Source organism: Dromiciops gliroides, chromosome 4, assembly GCF_019393635.1.
Source record: "Dromiciops gliroides isolate mDroGli1 chromosome 4, mDroGli1.pri, whole genome shotgun sequence".
Classification (NCBI taxonomy): domain Eukaryota; kingdom Metazoa; phylum Chordata; class Mammalia; order Microbiotheria; family Microbiotheriidae; genus Dromiciops; species Dromiciops gliroides.
The window spans coordinates 168,585,990-168,608,709 of NC_057864.1; the positions used below are offsets into that span (position 1 = coordinate 168,585,990).

The 22,720-nt window shown below is 44.0% G+C and overlaps 1 protein-coding gene across 1 annotated transcript; it reads left to right on the forward strand.

Moving 5' to 3' along the window:
• The first annotated feature begins 718 nt into the window (after positions 1 to 718).
• Positions 719 to 19,978, forward strand: LOC122726313 (myeloperoxidase-like). The gene is made up of 14 exons (XM_043963966.1): positions 719 to 793; positions 1,414 to 1,491; positions 1,770 to 1,863; positions 2,626 to 2,807; positions 3,012 to 3,135; positions 3,325 to 3,454; positions 3,866 to 4,054; positions 4,737 to 5,055; positions 7,653 to 7,813; positions 8,347 to 8,602; positions 12,135 to 12,305; positions 15,350 to 15,587; positions 18,717 to 18,928; positions 19,841 to 19,978. Exons 1-13 carry the CDS (start codon positions 787 to 789, stop codon positions 18,922 to 18,924), a joined length of 2,157 nt encoding a protein of 718 aa, XP_043819901.1. The 5' UTR covers positions 719 to 786; the 3' UTR covers positions 18,925 to 18,928; positions 19,841 to 19,978.
• The last annotated feature ends 2,742 nt before the right edge of the window (positions 19,979 to 22,720 follow it).

Genomic DNA, 22,720 nt, shown 5'->3' on the forward strand with positions numbered 1-22,720 from the left:
GTATAGTGGGAATACCTTTAGATCTGGAGCCAAAGGCTGTGGGTTCAAATCCTCACTACCTATGTGACCATGGGCAAGTTACTTACTTCCTTTCTCTGAGACCCAGTTTCCTCATCTGTAAACTGAGGAGGTGGGTCAAGAAGGCCTCTCAATCATAGCACTAGCAGAGGACTTGTTTTCAGGGATGGAGCTTCTCCAGTCCTTAGTGGGATTCCTGGAAATCTTATCTTTGTCCTGCTAACAGGGAAGGGTTTAGGGACAAGAACCCCCTTGGTTGGTTGAGTGAGTGGCTGAGGTCGGAATTTTTTTATTGGGAGGTGGGGAGTCACCTTCAGGTGTCCGGGGGCCCATGTAAACTGAAGCAACCATATTATCTGTGCAAGGGGATCAGGGGGAACAAGGCTCAGTTCCCCCCTCCCCCAGACCCCCCATTCTTTCAACTACCAGGACTGGTAGCCTCTAGCTGGAAAGGGGGTTCCTAGGAGGTGTCTGAGGGAGAGTCAGGAATTCCTGACTGAGGGAGTGAGTTAGGAGAAGCGAGACGTGGAACAGAGATGGGCATGTGTAAGGATACCCTGCTCAGGAAGGGGGCATGGCAGGGGGTGGTGAGGAGCCACGCCAGACTCACAGCTCTCAGAAAACAAGAAAGGTGGAACTTACAGCTCCACCCCAAGAGGAGGAGCTACATCAGACCCCACCCAGCATCTCTATCCTCACCTATCTCCTGCCTGAGGACATAAAAGCCTCTCCCAGCCTCCTGAGGGTGGAAGAGGAGGAGAGCACAAGATGAGAGGTGAGTTCTCAGGCCCCTGATCTCATTAAGGACAGGCTGAAGGAAGAAGGTCCAGAGGCAACATGTTGTAGTGGATAATGCTCTGGCTTTGACATCGGGGATTCCCTAGCTTCAAATCATACCTTAGAAGCCTTCTAGATGTGTGCCCTTGGGCAAGTCACAAACTTGGAGCCTCGATCTGCTCATCTTCAAAATGGGGATAAGAGTAGCACCCACTTCATGAAACCGTATGAACATAAAAGAGATGCAAAGTGCTTTGCAAACCTTAAAGTGGTATGTGAAGATAGGCTAAAACATAGAAAGTTTCTACCCAGTGGACTAAGGGGGTGGGGGCAGAGGGCAGGGATCTGAGCAAGGTGCAATGATAGGAGTCCTGAGTTCTAGTCTTGATTATGCTACCAACCAGTTGGGGGAAATTGGTTGTCATTTCCCCTCCCTGGGCCTCATTTTCTGACTCTGTAAAGTGGGGCCAGTATTGCGGGTCAGGAGATGGACAGAGGGTCTCTCAGATGTCTTCTAGCTCTAAAGTCTTATGATAATTCCGTGGCAATGCTTCCTTAGCTCTACGTGAGGTTTCTAACCCAGCCTATGGCGGGGTGGGATGGGGCTGTCTCTTACAGAGATGAAGCTGTTCCTGCCCCTCACAGGGTTCCTGATTGCATTGCTCCTGCCCCCATTGTTGGTGGGCACCTCCCCTGGTAACTGACAACCGAGGGGGGGGAAGGATTCAGTTTGGAGGGAGAGGGGAAGGAGGTGCCAGGCAGAGGAATCTTAAGGAGGGATGGGGGCCGGTCAGAGACCTCAAGGACTTTCCCCTTCTTCAGGGCTTTCTAGGGTGGGGAGAGGGTGATGGGGCCCCAAGCAGGAGTAGACAGCCAGCTCCCCAGACTGAGGCAGAGGAGTGGGGCGGTGGCATTTCTTGGATGAGGCTAGATATGTGACCTGATTCCCTTTTCCCCCCTGGCTATCTGGGCAGACATCCCTGAGGTGGTGGATGACTCTGTGGTGCTGAACAGCATGGAAGAGGCCAAGAAACTAGTGGACAAAGCCTACAAGGACAGGCGAGAAAGGTGGGGACTATATCGCTGGGGAGAGTGTCTTAGAGGGAGGGCCTGCTGAGGGAGGGAAGGTTCCCAGGCCAGAGTCTAGTTATGGGTTTGTTTTCTGAGTCATGTCAAGTTGGGAGCAGGGGGTGCAGGTGCATGTTCAGGGTCTCTCTTGGGTTATCTAGCCCCTGATCCAGTCCAGAATGTCCCCTAGCCTAGTTGGATGAAGGTCCAATCTTGTTTGTTTGTTTTTTTTTTAATTTTAAAAAAATTTTTGGTGAGGCAATTGGGGTTAAGTGACTTGCCCAGGGTCACACAGCCAGTAAGTGTTAAGAGTCTGAGGCCGGATTTGAACTCAGGTCCTCCTGAATCCAGGGCTGGTGCTTTATCCACTGTGTCACCTAGCTGCCCCCCCAATCTTGTTTACAAAGATCTTTGAGGAGTGTCCACCTAATGATCAAAGGACTTATTTAGGGGGAAGCAATCAGGTGCAGTGAAAAGTGTCTAATTTGGAGTCACAGTTTCTGGATTCAAATCCTACCTTTGCCATTTACTACCTGTATATTTATAGGACCTTGTGCAAGTACCTTAATCTCTCTGGGTCTGGTTCCTCAAAAAAACCCAAGAGGTTGCACTGGATGAGCCCCAAAGTCCTATCTAGCACAAACTCTATGATCCTGTCACCCCCCCCCACAGGGAGCTGGGGGGGTTCGGGAGGCCCTTCCTCCCAGTTCTTTCCTCTCCTCACCCCAGGTTCTCCCTCTTTTCCTTCTCTACCTTGAGCAGAATTAAGGAGAAGATGAGGAGTGGGACAGCGAGTGCCAGGGACCTCATGTCCTATATCAAGCAGCCAATGGCAGGGACCCGGACAGCTGCTAGAGCTGCTGACTACCTGCATGTAGCTTTGAACCTACTGGAGAAGAAGTTTCAGCCATGGCACCGGCACCGGGGACCCTTCAACATCACAGGTACTCCCCATGACCCAGCCTGACTCACCTCAGACCTCTCAGGATTTTGCTGCCTTGGGTTCTGACCCCATTCCGACATCCCACCGAGTTTTGGGAGCTGTAGAGTAAGGGTACGGGCACAGGAACAGGGCTGGGGAAGGGAGACCAGTGTCCACCCACCCCCACCCCAGGCTTTTCTCACGTCTCTGTTCCCTCTCACTTCAGACCTGTTGACCCCTCCCCAACTGGAGCTACTGTCAAAAGCCAGTGGCTGTGCCTACCAGGATGTAGGGGTAAAGTGTAAGGACAAGGACAAGTACCGTACCATCACAGGAAAATGCAATAACAGGTGGGAGACCAGAGCTTGCCAGCCAAGACCTCATGCTGCAGTGACAACCTGTCCCTTCTCTGCTCCCCTCTCCTCACAGTTGTGATTACTTGCTCTTGAGTACCACATGTCCAACCCAATGATATATAACTGGGCTGTCCTAGATTTCTCCTTCCCTAACTCCCTAAGCTGCCTCTGTTCACATTCTAGGAGGAGGCCTACCCTAGGAGCATCTAACAGGGCCTTTGTACGCTGGTTGCCCGCTGAGTATGAGGATGGTGTCTCTCTCCCCTTTGGGTGGACAGCGGGGACAAACAGAAATGGTTTTCCTGTTCCTCTGGTAAGAATTGGCTGGGTAGGAGGATGGAGATGTCATCTGGCTCTGGGGCTTTTGCAGATTGGCCCCAGTAACCTCATTTCCATAGTCCCTGAGCCCCGACTCAGACAAGCCCAGGGCCCAGGCTCTCTCTCATCCTACAGAGGGGCCCCTGTTTATACTTAGGGGACCCCCAGATCCTGGGAATGGGGAGTCCTGAGGAGCTTCCAAAGGTCAAAGGTGAGATGACTTGCATCCTTCCATTGCTTCTTCTAATTCCAAGACTCCTTTACTCTCTCAATCCCCAAGTGTCCTGACCTTTTTCCCCCACCCTGTCCTCTGCACTAATACCTTTGCCCTTTCTCTCCTTTCCATAACACCCTTATCTTTTCTCTCCTTCCCCTTCCTCCCTTTTCCTTTCATCCTCAACTCTAGGCCCGAGAAGTCTCCAATCGAATTGTGCGTTTCCCCAATGAGAAGCTGACACAAGACCAGGAAAGGGCTCTCATGTTCATGCAGTGGGGCCAATTCATAGACCATGACCTGGATTTCACCCCTGAGCCTGTCCTGACTGAGAACTGTGAGCAAAGCTGTGCACAGCAGCCTTCTTGCTTCCCCCTCAAGGTACTGGCCTGGGAAATGGGTAGCTCATAGTGTGTGAAAGGATACTAGAGACCTTCTAGAATACAACTTCTTAACTCGGGCTTCATAGGAGCACAAGGGATCTATGAACTTGAATAGGAAGAAAATTTACATCTTTATGTTCACTAACTTCTAGCTGAAATTGAGCATTTCCTTCAATTATTTGAAAACATTTTTCTGAGGAGGGGTCCCTAAGCCTCACCAGGCTGCCAGAGAGGTCCATGACACACAAAAAGGTTCAGAACCTTTAATCTAGAACAAATCCTACATTTACAGGTGAGGAAACAGAGACTTGGAGAGTCTAAGTGATTGGCCCAAGGTCACATAAATGCCTGAATCAGAAGCCTGTTCTCTTTTTTGTTTTTTGTTTTTTTGGTGGGGCAGTGAGGGTTAAGTGACTTGCTCAGGGTCACACAGCTAGTAAGTGTCAAGTGTCTGAGGCTGGATTTGAACTCAGGTACTCCTGAATCCAGGGCCAGTGCTCTATCCACTGAGCCACCTAGCTGCCCCCAAGCCTGTTCTCTTGATTCCATCTTCTTTTTCCTGGGGCCACTCAATACCCCTTTCTGTATGTCTTTTCTTCCCTCTTGGAAACAGAGACTGCCCCCTTTTTTGTTTTTTGTTTTGTTTTGTTTTGCGGGGCAACCACCTTTCTTTTCATCAGATCCCACCTAATGACCCCCGGATCAGCAACAGGAGTGACTGCATCCCCTTCTTCCGTTCCTGCCCGGCCTGTACAGAGGGCAACATCACTATCCGCAACCAGATCAATGCACTAACTTCCTTCCTGGACGCCAGCATGGTGTATGGCAGTGAGGACCCCCTTGCTCACCGCCTCCGGAACACTTCCAGGCATCTAGGACTGTTGGCTGTGAACTCTCAGTTCAAAGATAATGGGAGGGCTCTCCTGCCCTTTGACAGCCTCCATGATGACCCTTGTCTGCTGACCAATCGTTCCGCTCGCATCCGATGTTTCTTGGCAGGTCAGGAGGGTTAGGGCAAGGGTGGAGAGGGAGAGGTTGAGGATTCACTTCCCAACCGCTGTTCCTGGGGTCATTTCCATAGGATGTGTTAATCTGTGGGAACATCGATTACACGGGTTTATTTGTGTTATAGTTAATCTGTGGTTTTCTGCATTATTTGTTGTGCTTCTCCTTCATTACAAAAGAGTTGCAATCAGAGATGCCAAAGGATGGTGTCAGTCACAAAGAGGCTTCTTCATTGAAAAGTGTTTATCGAGGTGTCTGGCCCACAGTGAGCACCATGAGGCTGAGGATGGTGATGCCAATTCCTTTTCTCCACCCCCCCTCCCCCGCCCCCTCCTCTTTCCTACTATGGCCAACCAAAGAGGACAGGGGGCCTACTATGGGTGATATTATGAAGCCAAAAGGAAGTACAACGGAGTAGAGCCTGAGCAGCCCACGTAAACTTATTCAGTAGAGTCAGGGTTGCCAAAGTCATTTTCATGATTTAGTTATGGGAGGGACCTGAGAGATCTTTGAGACCAGGGATCAGAAAACGTGACCCTGGCCCACATGGACAAGCAGCCTATTTTGAATGGCCCATGAGCTAAGAATGTTTGTTTTTGGTTTTGTTTTTTTACAGTTTTAAATAAAGTTTTGTTGTGTTTTAAAATGTAAAAAAACATTCTTAGCTCAGGCTTTACAAAAATGGGCAGTAGATTTGGTCCCTGGGCAGTGCTTTACTGATCTTCCCCCTCCTCCCACCTTGTTAAACCTCCTCATTTTAGAGAAACAGGGAAGGGAAGTGGGTTTTTTTCAAGGTTACACAGATGACAAAGACAGGGGTCAAAGTCATGTCTAATGAACTCTAAATCCAGTGTGTTTTCCATGCCACCACCCTGCCTCATCATTGGGGAAGAAAAGGGAATAAGCTTTTATATAGCACCTACTTTATGCCAGGCACTGTGCTAAGCACTTTACAAATATGATCTCATCTGGGCATTTGCCCATGTCTCCTCCAGGTTGTAGACATCTACAGGGAGTCTCGTTATGTAGAATTTCCTTTCCACCTCCCAAAGCCAGGAAGCTGGCATCTGGGGATCTGTCCTATCCCACTGGAACGTTGGGTGGGGAGTCACAGCAAAGGCTTCCTTTAATCTCTTGGGGATTGTAGCATTGGGCCTATTTAGCATGGACTTAAAATGAACTGGGGAAGGAAATGGCAAACTGCTCCAATATCTTTGCCAAGAAAATCCCAGGGGGGTCACGAAGAGTCAGACAGGACTGAAATAAGTGAACAACAGCAGCGTATTTTAATCTGGTTATGGTGGCACTTGCAGGGGTTGCTGGATGCATGCGGCCAGGTTTGACACCTCTGGTGTAAAGAATACTCAATATGGAATCAGAGGACCTGGGTTCAAAACTTTGCTCTGCCTCTTGACTACTTATGGGACCATGAGCAAGTCAATTAACTTTTCTTCATCTCAGTTTCCTGTTCTGTAAAATGAAAGGTTTGGACTAGTTGACCTCTGAAGTCCCTTTCAACTCTAAGTCTATGATATGGGGTCAGAGAGTTAGATATAGAAGAAACCAGGAGTCTTGCCCCCATCCAGCTTCTTACCATGATTCTCAAAGTAGGCTGATGAATCCGAATATGGTTGTATTAATTGCTGAAAGTTAATATGAAGAGCTAACACATATTGCAGTTTCAGGTTTATAAAGAGCTTTATAGTCATGATTCTATTTGATGCTCATAATTTCTCTGTGAGGCAGGCTCTAAAATATTGCCTTCCTTTTATAGATGAGGAAACTGAGGCTCAGAGACATTTCTTGACTTGCCCATGATCATACTGCTAGTTAAGGGTCAAGGGAAATGGTTGGATCCAGGTCTTCCCTGATTCCTAGTCCAGAGTCCTTTCCCCTATTCTACCCATCCATGGAGCACTTACTCAGGGAGAAGTACTCGGCTCAGTGTTATGGGAGACCTATGAGTGAGACTCTGCTTTGACCCTTAAGTCTAATTGTGGAGATAAGACATTAAGTCATGATCAGATCCCTGAGAGTGCAAGGCAGTGAAAGAATGCCAGAGGATGGCATAGACAATAGGTACCCAGGAGCCGTGTGTTGGGATGACATGGGAGAGGTGAGGCTTCATCTGTGGGGTCTCAGAGGATGTGTAGATTTGGTACAGGGTGAGGTGGGATACTGCATCCAGGTATGAGGCCTGAGAAGAGGGAGGAAAGTAAGGTGTCTAAGGAGAAATGGATTTCTCCTTAGTTGGTAGGACTAGAGAGATGGGCAGGATCAAAGGACTTCAAGATCATCTAGTCTAACCCCTCCATTTTCTAGATGAGAAAATTGAGGTCCAGAGGGGAGACTGACTGGTCTATGGTCAGGTGGCTAGCAGCTGGGGGAGTTGGGTCCTATTAAATCATAGAATCCTTGAATGTAAAAACTAGAAGAGACCTTAGAAATCATCTAATTTAATTTCCCCATTTTACAGAGGAAGAAACTAAGATCCATGTAGGAAAAGGGTCACACAGCTAATAAACAGTAGATTTCTAGTAGTAGAGCACTGATATCCTGACTTAAATCCAGTGCCTTTTTGGTTTCACCAGGAGACAGCAGGTCCAGTGAGATGCCTGAGCTGACATCTATGCATACACTCTTCCTTCGGGAGCACAATCGGTTGGCTACACTGCTGAGGCGTATGAACCCCCGATGGGATGGAGAAAAACTGTACCAGGAAGCACGGAAAATTGTTGGGGCTCTTGTCCAGGTAGGGATTTTCTGGGACCCTCCAGAACGTAGAACAACCTTGATTCAAGCTTGGACAAACCACTCCTTAAGGCTTTCTCATTTCACATTGGAAGCCATTCCTTGACAAATTAGATCTAATTCAACAAGCATTTATTTAAGCACCTACTGTGTGTAGAGATGTATGCTAGAGACCTGGAAGATGAAAGCCGAAGTACCTGACCTACCCTGTCCTCAAGGAACTTTCTTTAGTACAACCCAAATAAAAACTCATACATGATTGGTGCATTAGAAGAGGTAGCCAAAATACTGCTGGAGGCCGTCAGGGGAAGGGTCATTAGGGGGATCAGGGAATGTTCCTCAGGGATTGTGCTACAAACATTCTCCTGATTCCTTAAACTCAGATAGAAATCATTGAGGAAGGAACTTCTATCTTGCCAAGAATTCACTGAATCTCTGAGACGCCAGGGAAGACCGAAAGATAGGAGTTGCTAAAGAAAGAGAGGTGGCAGGGTAGGAAGGGACTAAGGGAACTCCTATATGTGTGTCCTTTAGATCATCACCTATCGAGATTACCTCCCCCTGGTGCTGGGGCCTGCAGCGCTGAGGAAGTACTTGCCTACTTACCGGGGCTACAATGACTCTGTGGATCCACGAATTTCCAATGTCTTCACCAATGCCTTCCGCTATGGCCACACCCTTATCCAGCCCTTCATGTTCCGTCTGGATGCTCAGTACCGCCCCACTGGGCCCAACCCTAGGGTCCCACTCAGTCAAGTTTTCTTTGCCAGTTGGAGGGTTGTGAAGGAAGGTAAGTAGGTTTCCAGGATCCTCCACTACGGAGGGGATGGTAAAAGACAATAGTATTATGAGATCATAGATTTAGATCTTGGACGAACCTTAGAAGCCTTCTGATCACTTCCTTTCATTTTATAGATGAGGAAAATGAGACCTAGAAAAGTAAGATACCCAAGGTGGGTCACATAGGAAGTAAGCAGCAAGAGCAGCATTTGAACTCTGGTCAGAGAAGGAACTGGCAAATCACTGATATCTTTACCAGGAAAACCCTAAATGAAGTCATGAAGAGTCAAACACAACTGAAACTGAACAGCACTCCACAGATTCCAAGTTTAGTGATTCCCATTGTTGTGCTCCCCTCCTTATAGAAAAGATACTCATTTTACAGTGTAGGAGAAAAAAGAGAAAAAGATTCGGGAGGAATGAGATTGGGCTATATATCACAGAATTACACACTCAGAATTAGATAGGACCTGACAGTCCCTCTGGTCCACCTCTTCATTTTTCAGTTGTTGTTCAGTAACTTTTCAGTTGTGTCCAACTCTTCGTGACCCCATTTAGGGGTTTCTTGGCAGAGACACTGGAGCGGTTTGCCATTTCCTTCTCTAGTTCATTTTACAGATGAGGAGACTGAGGCCAACAGGGTTAAGTGACTTGCCCAGGGTCACTTAGCTAGTAAATGTCTGAGGCTAGATTTGAATTCAGGAAGCTGAGTCTTCCCCACTCCAGGCCTGTCACTGTGGCGCCACCTAGCTGCCCTTGGAGGGCCTCTAAAGTCCCCTTCAAATCTATAATTCTAATGCTATTGTTTCCTAAGCTATGTTCCATAGAGTCCTAACTTTCCATTACAGTATTAAAGGAGTTCTGGGAGAACATTTGGATGATGCTTATATTTTCTCCTCTAATAGAATATAAACGGGAAGGATCTGGCCAATAAGGGCCCAGTTCTATAAGGAGCTTTCACAGTATGCTCTATCTCATGGAGTCACCCATGTGGATGTTTGGTAAGCCTGCTACTGCAAGCATGTGGGGCAGCTAGGTGGCACAGTGGATGGAACACTGGCTCTGAAGTTGGGAGGACCTGAGGTTAAATCTCACCTCAGATATTTACTAGCTGTGTGACCCTGGACAAGTCATTTCATCCCCACTTGATTGATTTAAACATCCAGGGCCATCTCCAGTTGTCCTGATGTGTATCTTCCCACTGGACCCAGAAGACTCTGGAGAAGAGGTTGCAGGATAGATTGGTGACCTTGCACCACCCTGCTTCACTGAAATGCAATTCACAGCAAATCCTGATATCACCCTCACATCTTAGTCTTCTATGAGAATGAAGGACAAATGACAACAACAACTGGAAGAGCAGGGATAACATGGAGTGGAGGGGCCTGCTTTACAACATACACCAGTATCCTGTGGCAGTTTCTTATCTGCTTATTGCATGGTGAAGACAAGCCTTCTGATTGGCTTTTGAGCAGAAACAGAGTCTATTCAAAAGGTTAAATTGTCTTCTCTCTGGCTACATCCCAGTGAGAAGGTCAAAATGCTGTGGGCCTGTGGGGAGGAAGAGAGGCCTGAGCCCTTTATCTCCCTGCCCAGGCCTCCTCTCCACCCAAAGACTAACATTTCATCCCCCTCACTGGAATGTAGACAGGGAGAAAGAATTACCTTGTCAATCTGCTTCCAATTCAGTGGCCAATCAGAAGGTTTTTCTTGACCACACAGTAAAGCAATTGGAAACAGTCACAGAATGCCTGTGTGTGACCTGAGGTTCCTCTATTTCATGTCATCAGAAACTTCTAGAAGCAAGTGTAGGATCCATATGGGTGATTGCATGAGGCAGAGGATGGAGTATGTACTCCTGAGAACTAGGCCCTTGTTGGCCAGAATCCCATAATGATATTGAATATGAACTCATGTGTGTGTCACAAAGAGTTAGGATAACTTATTTAGAAGGGATTTGGGGGATGATTCAGTCCAACTTCTTCCAGTAGAGTCCCATGAATTCCTGATTCTGAGGCCAACTCTCTAGCCACTGTACCATGCTGCTGCTGCTGCTGCTTCTTTTTTTAACCATGATTCTTATTACTTATGAAAATCAATGTGGGGCAGCTATGTGGCACAGTGGATAGAGCACTGGCCCTGGATTCAGGAGGACCTGAGTTCAAATCCGGCCTCAGACACTTGACACATTTACTAGCTGTGTGACCCTGGGCAAGTCACTCAACCCCAATTGCCTCACACACACACACCAAAAAAAAAAAAAAAAAAAGAAAAAAGAAAATCAGTGTAACTTTCTCTATTTTGCTCCAGGGTGTGATTAAACCCAATCTAATCCAATCCAACCAATACTTATTGAGCACCCACTAATATGTAAGACACTGTGCCGTGCACCAAGCATGCAAAGACAAAAGGAAATGGGTTTCTGTCCTTGAAGAGTTTATATTCTACTGGGGGGATACAAGTGACTAGAAATTAAATACAAGATAATTTGAAGAGAGGGAGTACACTAGATGAATAGATGAGTAAAATTAGTTGTTATTGCTGTTTTCAAATTAGCCTGACAAAAGCTTCACATAGGAGGCTGTACCAGAGCTGAGCAGTCCCTTTGACCATCAATGCATGTCTAGCCCAAAAGTATTCTCTGGATGAATGATCTTGGAAACACGGCTTATAGACCTTTTCCTTCTAAAATCTCAAGAGGGTTTTCATTCAAAAGGTAGCAATGGATCTGGAGACTCAGAGACTTGAGTCTGAATCCCTTCCTCTGCCCCTTACTAGCTGTGTGATGATCCTGAGGAAATCACTTAGTTTTTCTGGGCCTCAGTTTCCTCATCTCTAAAATTAAGGAATAGGACTAGAGCAGAAGTTCTTAAATTTTTTTGTGTGTTATGGACCCCTTTGGCAATCTGCTAAAGCCTATGAATTCCTTCTCAGAAAAAAATACTTTAAATGTATAAAATATAATACATAGGATTACAAAGGAAACCAATTACATTGAAATACTTTAATATTTATTTTGATAAGTATTTTTAAAAATAAGTTCAAAGAACCCCTATACTAGAGAGTCTCTAGGGTTCTTTCTGGCTCTGAATCTATGGTTCTATGATCTTCCAATAAGCAAATATTTATTAAGGATGTGCACACACTGTGTGTGTGTGTGTGTGTGTGTGTGTGTGTGTGTGTGTGTGTGTGTACTGGGGGTAGGGGAGAGGTAGAATGTGTAAAGAAGTGTGAAGTATGAGGCATGGTGCTGGTGTTTGGTCAAGGAGCTTACGATCTAGTTGCTGAGACACTACAGACCTTGGAAAAGATAGCTGGTCCTTGTTAAATCCTAGTGAAGTGGTGCAAACAATGAGGGAAAGTCAAGGAAGCAGCAGAGGGCATGGTCACTTTGGGTTTGAGGGGCTCATGCTAGGAAAAAGAAAAAAAACTGATTATATCCCCTTAGTAGCTTCAGTGAATCTGGGATGTGGGGGGCCGCTTAGTGGGGTGTTCTCTTACTACTAGGAATTAAGGTTATATCAATCTCTTGCAATTCCTAGGTGGCATTGATCCGATTCTCCGAGGGCTCATGGCCAACTCAGCCAAACTGAACCGACAGAATCAAATTGTGGTGGATGAAATCCGGGATAGGTTGTTTAAACAGGTCATGAGAATTGGCCTGGACTTACCTGCTCTCAACATGCAGCGTAGCCGGGACCATGGCCTTCCAGGTGAGAGGGCTTGCCCAATATCATCCCTACTTCCTCTTCCATCCCCATCCCTATCCCCAACTCTATCCTCATCCCCGTCCTCATTGTATTTTCTACTCCATCCTCAATCCCTTCTTATCCCCATTCCTGTCCCCATCCTATCTCCAAAGCCATCTCTTTTCCCAAACCCATCCTTAGTCTTATCTCCATTCAAATCCTCAACTCCAACTCTATCCCCATAATCATCCTTGCTACCAATGGCACCAGGAAAAATGTTAAGAAAGGCTATAAAATGGTTAATGTAAACTTCAGGGCCCTAGGCCCTCCTTTTCCTCTCTGTTGCACATCATTCCCCTCTGCTTTTCAGGTATCTTATGCTTTTTTCCTCTCTTTCCTTATTAAAACCTGCTCATAGGAAAGGATCTGATATCAGTCTATTATACCTAAGTCTGAATAAGTTTCTATTATTGGGGTATTGACCCTTTTATTCCCTTAAAAGAATTTCAGACCTTAATCAGATACTAGGAAGACATATTAAGGAGGCAGAAAAGGCTTTCCCTATTGCTCCAAAAATTCCCCCCCATAGGTGGTTCACGTGTAAAGCCAAGTCCAAAGGCCAAACAACACTGTCTGATAATAGCTAGCATAGCACTTTAAAGTGCTTTACAACCTTTATCTCATTTATCTTCACAGTAACCCTGGGAGACAAGGTACTATGATTATAGTTGAGGAGACTAAAGCAGACAGATATTGAATGATTTGCCCAGGGTCACACACAGCTGATATGTGTGTAATGAGGCTGATATGAAAGGCCAGATTTGAACTCAGGTTTTCCTGACTCCTGGTCCAACTCTCTATCCATGTGGCATCTAGTTACTTTAAAAAGAGTATTTTGGCACTTGTTCATTCTTGGGGCTTAAGGCACAGAAACAGTGATATATTGTTGTTTAGTTGTTTCAGTCATGTTCAACTCCATTTGGGTTTTCCTTGGCAGAGATACTGTAGTGGTTTGCCATTTATCCTTCTCCAGCTCATTTTACAGATGAGGAAACGGAGGCAAACAGGATTTAAGTGACTTACCCAGGGTCACACAGCTAGGAAGTGTCTGAGGCCAGATTTGAATTCAGGAAATGGAATCTTCCTGATTCCAGGTCCGGAGTTCTATCCACTAAGCCACCTAGCTGCCCAATGATATAGCTAGATCTGTAAAGGAAGGAAAGGAAAACCCTCAAATAGAGAGGCAGCAAGTCATTTGCAGTCACTCACATGTCATGTGAAAGTGTAGTTTAGGGTGTGAGGCTAGAGCAAGGGCAAGTGGTGCCTAAATCGCCCAGCCTTTCCCCTTTCAGAAAACCCAGGTGCCCCAAGGATCACAACTGACATGAGCAGATGTAGGGCCTGGATAAAGCAGACAGTGACTTTCTCCCTAAAAGAAAAAGAGTTTGCTTTGGATGAAAAGGATCACCAAAGTCAATCCTGAAGTACAGGAAGTCCCCAAAGGGCAGTCTGAGAGAAGAGAAAAGGGAAGTCCCTTCAATTTCACCTAGAATCACGGACTGGGTTTAAAGCTAGAAGGTTCTCCGAGGTCTTCTAGATCTACTACAATCCACAAAACCAGTGGCTTTTGTTGTCAGTTTTTACAAAATTCTCCACCTCTTCATTTTGCAAATGAGGAAACCGGGGCCCAAGTAGGTCAATTGACTTGTCTGAGGCCACACATATAGTCAATCACACAGTTACAGGATTTAATTCTATGTCATCTGACTCCATGTCCAACATTTGTCCAAGTGCACATATGTGAAACTCAAGAAGTCTGGCTCGCTTTCTTTCTTTCTTTCTTTCTTTCTTTCTTTCTTTCTTTCTTTCTTTCTTTCTTTCTTTCTTTCTTTCTTTCTTTCTTTCTTCCTTTCTTTCTTCCTGCCTTCCTTCCTTTCTTTTTCACCAGTTACTTGAAGCTACCTTCTTTTTTTCTGATTCTACTGCACTCCCCACTCCTGCATCCCCCACCTCTGCTTTTCTGAGTCACTGCTCTGCTGATTGGTTCTTTCCCCTTCCTCCAGAATATAGGTTGGGGGTGTATAAAGACATGCTGTTAGTAGAGAAGAGAGGCAGTAGTCATAACAAAACTCCAGATGCTTCTCTATAAAAAGGACTTTATTCACTAATAGGCCTGTGGCCCTCAAGATGGGTCAGGGGACCATTCTCTGACCTAACTTTCACCAATCCATCTTTAGCTCTTGAAATATCTGACCTCTTCCCCCCAGCCCCCAGCTCTGTTGACCTTCTAGGGAGTGAAAGCCCATTCTTCTTTAGTGGGCTAACAGGGTTAAAAACACACAGGTCTTTACTATGCATTTAAAGAGGAAATAATGAACATTAAAGCAAAAGCCACAAAGTATATTGGAAAGAAAATTTGGAGTCTGAGGATTTGGGTTAAAATACTGACCCTTGCCATTTACTTTTTTGCATGAATTTGGGTGTCATTTCTCTAAATCTCATTTTTGTTTTATCTAATGAGATGACTGAATTTGATTATCCAAGTTGCTTTCCAACTCTCAATCCTATGAGATGCCTTTCTGAGCATAGAAGATGCCTCTCCCCCCTGTATCTTCATGACAGGCAAGTGAGGTAGAGGGATAATAAGAACATAACATACCCTATGTGTTCTTTCCTGATAGGGATTAGGGGTTGGCCTACTTAGGGGCTGAGACAGGTTCTTCTCCCAAGAACCTTTCCTTTCTATACCTCAGGTAAGGCTCTCTATGAGGACTTTGGCTACATGGCTAGGTTGCTGTCCGTGGAGCAAGGGAGACCCAAGTTCCAATCCTGCCTCAGATACTTGTTAGCTGTGTGACTCTGGACAATTCACTTACTATGTCTGAACTTAAGTTTCCACATCTGAATTAAGACTAATAATACCTTTATTCCAACCAAAAGGTTTCACAAACCTTAAAGTGCTTTACAAATGTGAGCTATTATTATGTGCTCTTGCAAAGTAAAGCCTGCTACTCCATTGGCCACCTGTTTCATTATATTCTCTGCTCTATGCCACCCCCCCACAACAGGGTACAATGCCTGGAGAAGGTTTTGTGGGCTCCCTCAACCCAAAACAGAAGGTGAACTGACTACAGTGCTGAAGAACCGAGACCTAGCCAAGAAACTGATGACTCAGTACGGTTCTCCTGACAACATTGACATCTGGATGGGGGGTGTGGCAGAACCCCTGGAGCCCAATGGCAGGGTGGGGCCCCTCCTGGCATGTCTCATTGGGACCCAATTCAGAAAACTCCGAGATGGAGACAGGTGAGGAACCCATGATGATAAAATTAAGGGGTGAAAAAAAGGATTGTATTGGAAGAAGAGGAAAGGGGAGGCAGGAAGGGGTCAATTACATCACATGAAGAGGTACAAAAGACCTATTACAGTAGAGGGAAAGAAGGGAGGGGGTGAGTATGATTTGACTCTTACTCTCATTGGATTTGGCTCAAAGAAGGAATATTAACATACACACTAATTTGAGTAAAGACATTTACCTGACCATATAGGAAAGTGGAATGGCAAGGGGGGGTACTGATAGAAGGGAGGGCGAAAGTAGGAGGGGGAAGGGGAAAGAAAAGGGAAGGGGGATTTGATAGAAGGGAAAGCTGATTGAGGGAAGTGGTAGTCAGAAGCAAAACACTGGTGAGGAGGGACAGGGTAAAAAGAAAGAGAAAAGTCTAAACAAGGGGGAAAATAGGAAAGAGGGAAATACATGGTTAGTAATCATAACTGTGAATGTGAATGGAATTAACTCTCCCATAAAATGGAAGTGGATAGCAGAGTGGATTAAAAAACAGAATCCTAGAATATGTTGCTTACAAGAAACACATCTGAAGCAGGGAGATACACATATTTGAAGATACAGATACAGAGAGCTTTGAAGCAGAGAGTAAAGCAAAAGGCTGAAGCAGAATATGTTATGCTTCAGCTGAAGTAAAAAAAGTAGTAGTAGCAATACTTATCTCAGATAAAACAAAAGCAAAAATAGATCTAATTAAAAGAGATAAAGATGGAAATTACATCTTGCTAAAAGGTATCACAGACAATAAAGTAATGTCAATACCAAACATATATACACCAAGTGGTATAGCATCCAAATTCTTAGAGGAGAAATTAATTGAGTTATAGGAGGAAATAATCAACAAAACTATATTAGTGGGGGACCTCATCCTCTGTCTCTCAGAACTAGATGGATCTAGTCACAAAATAGACAAGAAAGAAGTGAAGGAGGTTAATAGAATTTTAGGAAATTTAGATATGATAGACCTCTGGAGAAAATTGAATGGGGATAGGCACTTACACAAAAATTGATAATGTGTTAAGGCATAAAAATCTCACAGCCAAATGCAGAAAAGCAGAAGTAGTAAATGCATCCTTTTCAGATCATGATGCAATAAAAATTATGTGTAATAAAGATAGAATACAAATTAATTAGAAACCAAATAATCTCATTCTAAAGAATGAATGGGTCAAGCAACAAATCATTGAAACAATCAATAACTTCATGCAAGAGAATGACAATGAGACAACATACCAAAATTTATGGGATGCAGCCAAAGCAGTTCTTAGAGGAAACTTTATATTTTTAAATGCTTACATGAATAAAATATAGAAAGAGGATATCAATGAATTGGGCATACAACTAAAAAGCTAGAAAAAGAACAAATTGAGTCAGCTAGGTGGCATAGGGTATAAAACACAGGCCCTGGATTCAGGAGGACCTGAGTTCAAATCAGATCTCAGACACTTGGCACTTACTAGCTGTGTGGCCTTGGGCAAGTCACTTAACCCTCATTTCCCTGCCCCCCAAAAGAACAAATTAAAAATCCTTAATTAAATACCAAATTAGAAATTCTGAAAATCAAAGCAGAGATTGATAAAATTGAAAGTAAGAAAACTATTGAATTAATAAATAAAACTAAGAGCTGGTTTTATGAAAAAAAATACAATAAAATAGATGTCTTTGGTTAATTTGATTAAAAAAACAAGAAGAAAACAAAATTACCAGTATCAAATATGAAAAGGGTGAATTAACCACCAATGAAGAAGAAATTAAAACAATAATCAAGAGCTATTTTGCCCAACTGTGTCAATAAATTTGACAATCCAAATGAAATGGATGAGTATTTACAAAAATATAAATTGCCCAGATTGACAGAAGAGGAAATAAAATACTTGAATAACCCCATTTTAGAAAAAGAAATTGAACAAGCCATCAATGAATTCCCTAAGAAAAAACAATTTCCAGGACCAGATGGATTTACAAGTGAATTCTACAAAACATTTAAAGAGCAATTAATTCAACACTTTATAAACCATTTGGAAAAATAGGCAAAGAAGGAGTTCTACCAAATTCCTTTTGTAACACGAATATGGTGCTGATACTTAAACCAGGAAGAGCCAAAACAGAGGGAAAAAATTGTAGACCAATTTCCCTAATGAGTATTGATTTGAAAAATTAAATATATTAGCAAAGAGATTATAGCAATTTATCACAAGAATCAAACACTATGACCAGGTGGGATTTATAGCAGGAATGCAGGACTGGTTCAATTTTAGGAAAACTTATCAACATAATAAAACTCATGAAGGTGCTGAGGCAAAATGGAGATAAAAGACCTGGGCTTAAATCTGGGCTTAAGTGCTATGTGATTGTGTCCAAGTCACTGAATCACTCTGATCCTCAGTAATCCTTTATCTGCAAGATAGGGAAAGTCATCCTATCTCTAATTACTCAGCCTGGTGTTGAGGTTGGTAACTTCACAAGGAGGGAAAAGTTGAGCTCCTCATAAATCAACGATTCTTTATTCCTGACTTTTAAAGTCAGATTTTGGTGTGGAACAGAGTGAAGTACTTGAAAACAGACTGAGGTAGTGAATAAGATTCCTCCTTAAGAGTCAGAAAGACCTGGGTTCAAATTCTGCCTCAGGATTTGATACTTACTAGCTGTGTAACCCTGTGCTAGTCACTTCACCTCTGTCTGTTTCCTCATCTATAAAATGAGGGGATTGGACTTACTGGCTTTCCACTCCAACTCTAAATATATGATCTGATGACTTGTATGTGGGGATGCTATAGAGATGGGAATGAGGGAAGCTACTTTCACTTCTGATAAGAGGTGAGAGACTCTTCTGGGCAGCATGTCAGGCCCTGGCATAGATAGTGTTTTATAGATCCAGGCTCTCACATATTTTTGGTTCAACTCTTGTCTACTGTGACTCAGAGCTCAAGCTTGCTCTGATTTGTCAGCTAGGTACCCCTAGACCAGGAATGGAGGGCTGAGATAGGGTGAGCCTCTTGCTTGGGGTAGAGTAGGGTAGGGTAGAATGAAGGCTCTGGTTAGAGTTCCAGGATCCTCTGGTACAATGGTGCTTTCATCTTATTCTGGTACAGGTTTTATTGGGAGAGTGCTAATGAATTTAGCCGACAGCAGCGAAGAGCATTGGCCGGTATTAGCTTATCCCGTATCATCTGTGACAACACGGGCATCACCTTGGTGCCTAGGAATATCTTCAAGGCCAACAAATTTCCCAAAGATTTTGTCAACTGCAGCACAATACCTCAGATGGACCTGTCAGCATGGAGAAACAAGATTGAGTGATTGGGTAGGTAGATGTCTTTGTATTCGACTGATCTGGGAGGAAGGGAGAGTTTGGGCTTGGAGGAAATGCTTTCAGCACTCACCCCATGATCACCCTTTCCTCTCAGGTACAAACCTGCTCTGGCAGTATTGAACTGCTCATAGTGTTCACATGGGATTTGTGTGTATGTACACATGGGGTCTTATTATATTCTGCAATTAAATATAAATTGTTTTTGCATATACCCAATTCACCTCTGCCCTTTCCAATTGGGTGGTGTAATTATGGGCTTGAAAAACATAACCAGGGCAGCTAGGTGGTGCAGTGGATAAAGCACCAGCCCTGGATTCAGGAGGACCTGAGTTCAAATCCAGCCTCAGACACTTCACACTTACCAGCTGTGTGACCCTGGGCAAGTCACTTAACACTCATTGCCCCACAAAAAAAAGAAAAGAAAAAGAAAAACATTGTGCACAAACCAAGAGTAAACAGGCTATGAGGGAAAGTTTGAGGGCCTTGCCTCTAAGCAAAGTGCTTGATCTTTAAAGTACATGAGTTTTGCGACATCTATTTTAGCAATTCAGACATAGGTTGTGGTTTTTGGTTTTTGCTTCTAGTCTACTTAGGCATGGTAGATTCAGGGATGTACTCTGACAAGATACGGTGAATAACTTTCTGAGTGGAGTTGGTTGGATAGGCCCAGGTTTCTAGGCTCACTGGCTGCTTTCTCACCCGATTATTTTAAAAATTTTATTTTTTAAAATATGAACCGAACAATTGTCAACAAACACAAACATCTCAATGTATAAAGAACAACAACAACAACAAAAAGAGGACTGTATATGAAACCATGTGCTTCTGTTCAGTTGAGGTTTTTTTTTTTTTTAAGTTGTAAGACTTTACCCAGGTCTGATATTTGTTTTTTTTTTTCCATAGAAATCTGTCCTGAGCCCTACTCCCCTTAGGGACCAAGGAAATGTAAGAGGGGAGTCTCCATCCTTACCTGAAATTGTCAGACATCTGCTCCCAATCAGGCTAAGGCCCCAGGATCTCAGGCCAGAGAAGGCTTTGGCAGTGGTTTCCCTGGACATTGGGAAGGGAAGGTTGTTCTCCTGTCACCTCGAATGGCCAGGCCGAATTGTCCCAGGCCTGCAGTTGCCCAGGGGGTAATTCCTTTTCTTGGACCAGGAAACAAGGGTCCCTGTCAGGGAGGGGAACCTGGGCCAGCATGACTGAGAGACACCATCTGCTTCTGCTGTCAATAAAGTATTACTGAGAGCAAGGCTGGGTTGTCCTTATCTGTTAGAAGGGCTACTGGAGATAGGGCTGGAGTCTCTGAAAGCAAAGGCTTCTGACTTTAGGAAAACCACAATCGGCTCTTCACAATCTCTGAAGCATCCGAATGAGAGAGGAGCATCAATAGGCCCTAGCTGGGGGAAATTCCAAGAGGAAGAAAGGTTGACTTGGCAGCCTACATGAAACTTGTTTGTAGAAGTCCTGGAGCCAATTCAGGTAAAGATGAACTTCTCTGTCACATCTCATCATTACCAAGTAGCATGGTACAGTAAAGAACACCGGACTAGGGACAAGAAAACCCAGCTTCCATTCCTGCCTCTGACACTTTACTTCTTTATGGCCCACTTTACTCACCAAATACCAAATTCTATTATAAAGCAGAAATCAGCAAGCCTATCTGGCACTGGTTAGAAAAGTAGATCGGAGCAGCTAGGTGGAGCAGTGGATAGAGCACCAGCCCTGGATTCAGGAGGACCTGAGTTCAAATCTGGCCTCAGACACTTGACACTTACTAGCTGTGTGACTCTGAGCAAGTCACTTAACCCCCATTGCCCTGCCAAAAAAAAAAAAGAAAGAAAAGTAGATCAATGGGATAAACTAGGGAACCAGATGCAGAAACAATCAAACCCAGATCTGATAAACTTCAGAGCACAAATCACTGGGAGAAGTACCTGCTGGGAAAAATCATTTGTAAAAACTAGATGTAGACTAGCATTTTATAGCACTCACAGCATTAAGTTCCAAATGGATATGTGGTCTAAATCAATTAACAAATAAACATTTATTAAACATTGTGATGGGGGCACCGACCCCCTAACTGCTTCAATACTTCCCATAATATTTGGGCTCTAGTTCAATAGCTTATATGTATAAGTATATGGTTTTGGTTTTTAGAATTTTATAACTGCAAGGGCTACCCTTCCTCACTCTGAAGAATGTAAATGAATCAACATTGCTTGATAGAAATGGCATATATGCACGTACATATTTAGGTATAGCAATATTCCTAGGTTAGGATCTTTTTGTATACAAGCTTATTCCTCCTCCCCTATGGAATCTGAGTCAGCATTTCATATTTAGAATCTCAAGAGTGCAGGGAAAAAGCATAAGGACCCCCATAAGGCCTTTGATTCCTCACTTGAGAGAATAACCTGAGGCCATGCTCTTAGCACTTATTAGATAATTGGATAATGTATCCTGTGTTATTTATTCTTTGCTTTTTGCTTTCACCCCTATACCTAGCCAAGAAAGTTTCTCCTATTCTTTTCAATAACTTTATAGATAAAGTGTCTACCTTGGCCCAATTGGTCATCATTTCACTCTTCAATTCTCATCCCTGTCAACTAGTTACTATATTTAAAAATCCCAAATCTTAGATCTGGAAGTCGAGATTACAGATAACACTCTGTTCCACCCATCACCATCTTGAAATTCCTGAAAAGGAGGGAGCATATCTTACAGACATCAGTATGAGACTTTGCCTATTTACAAATAGAAATCTCTGGAGGCATCATTGGAAATGCCATACCACCAGCTCAATTTGAATATGAATTTGGAGGACTGTGGCATCTTACTCCCATTTCCACTCCTCCTCTGGACCCTAGTTGGACACGGAATCATGTTTAGTAAATTCTTTTAGACATAAATCTTGTGTGGGGTTATTTTACCCCTTCCCTATTATAAATGCTGGGCTACTCATTTGAGGCCTCTGTCATCAGAGGAAGGAATTCAGATGGGTAAGAAAAATTGATCAAGCCTCATCTTCATTTTTAAGCTCATTGAACACAAGAAGCCATCCTTCCAATTGCTAAAGTGAGAGTTCCTAGTTTAAATGCCTATGGTATGACAAACACTGTATTATGTTCTAGGGATACACAGACAAAAGTAAAACCACTCCTCTCATTAAAGTACTTACAATCTAGCTTCGGTGGAAAATAGGTACATAACTGGTATTTACAAAAGAGATATAAGATTACCTGGGTGTGTGTGTGTGAAGGGGAAGGCACTAGTGGCTGGGGATAAGGAAAGGCTTTGTGTAGAAGGAGACTTTTGAATTGAGTGTCGAAGGAAATCTTAGACATCCTGAGGTAAGGAGGGAGTGTCATTCTAGATATAGAGGCTGGCCATCACAAAGTCATAGAGACGGGAGGTGAGGTGTTGTGCATTAGGAAAAGAAAGAAGAAAAGTTTGGTTGGACCATAGTGTCTGTGAAGGGAAGTAATGTATAATAAAATCTGGAAAGATAGGTTGGGTCCGTGATGTGAAGGAGTTTAAATGCCAGGCAGGAGTTTACATTTGATCCTAGAGGCAATAGTAAGCCACCAGAGATAATCGAGTAAGTGAATAATATAATTAGGGCAGCCTGGGTGGTGCAGTTGATAGTCTTCCTGGAGTCAGGATCTTCCTGAGTTCAAATCTGACTTACTAGCTGTGTGCTCCTGAGCAACTCACTTAATCCTGTTTACCTCAGTTTCCTCATTTGTAAAATGAGCTGGAGAAGGAAATGGCACACCACTCCAG

Excerpts from the sequence above, each read along its gene's own strand:
- LOC122726313 (XM_043963966.1), top strand. Across the intron at positions 1,492-1,769 it reads GTTGGTGGGCACCTCCCCTG|ACATCCCTGAGGTGGTGGAT; the intron begins GTAACTGACAAC and ends CTATCTGGGCAG. Across the intron at positions 12,306-15,349 it reads CCGGGACCATGGCCTTCCAG|GGTACAATGCCTGGAGAAGG; the intron begins GTGAGAGGGCTT and ends CCCCCACAACAG.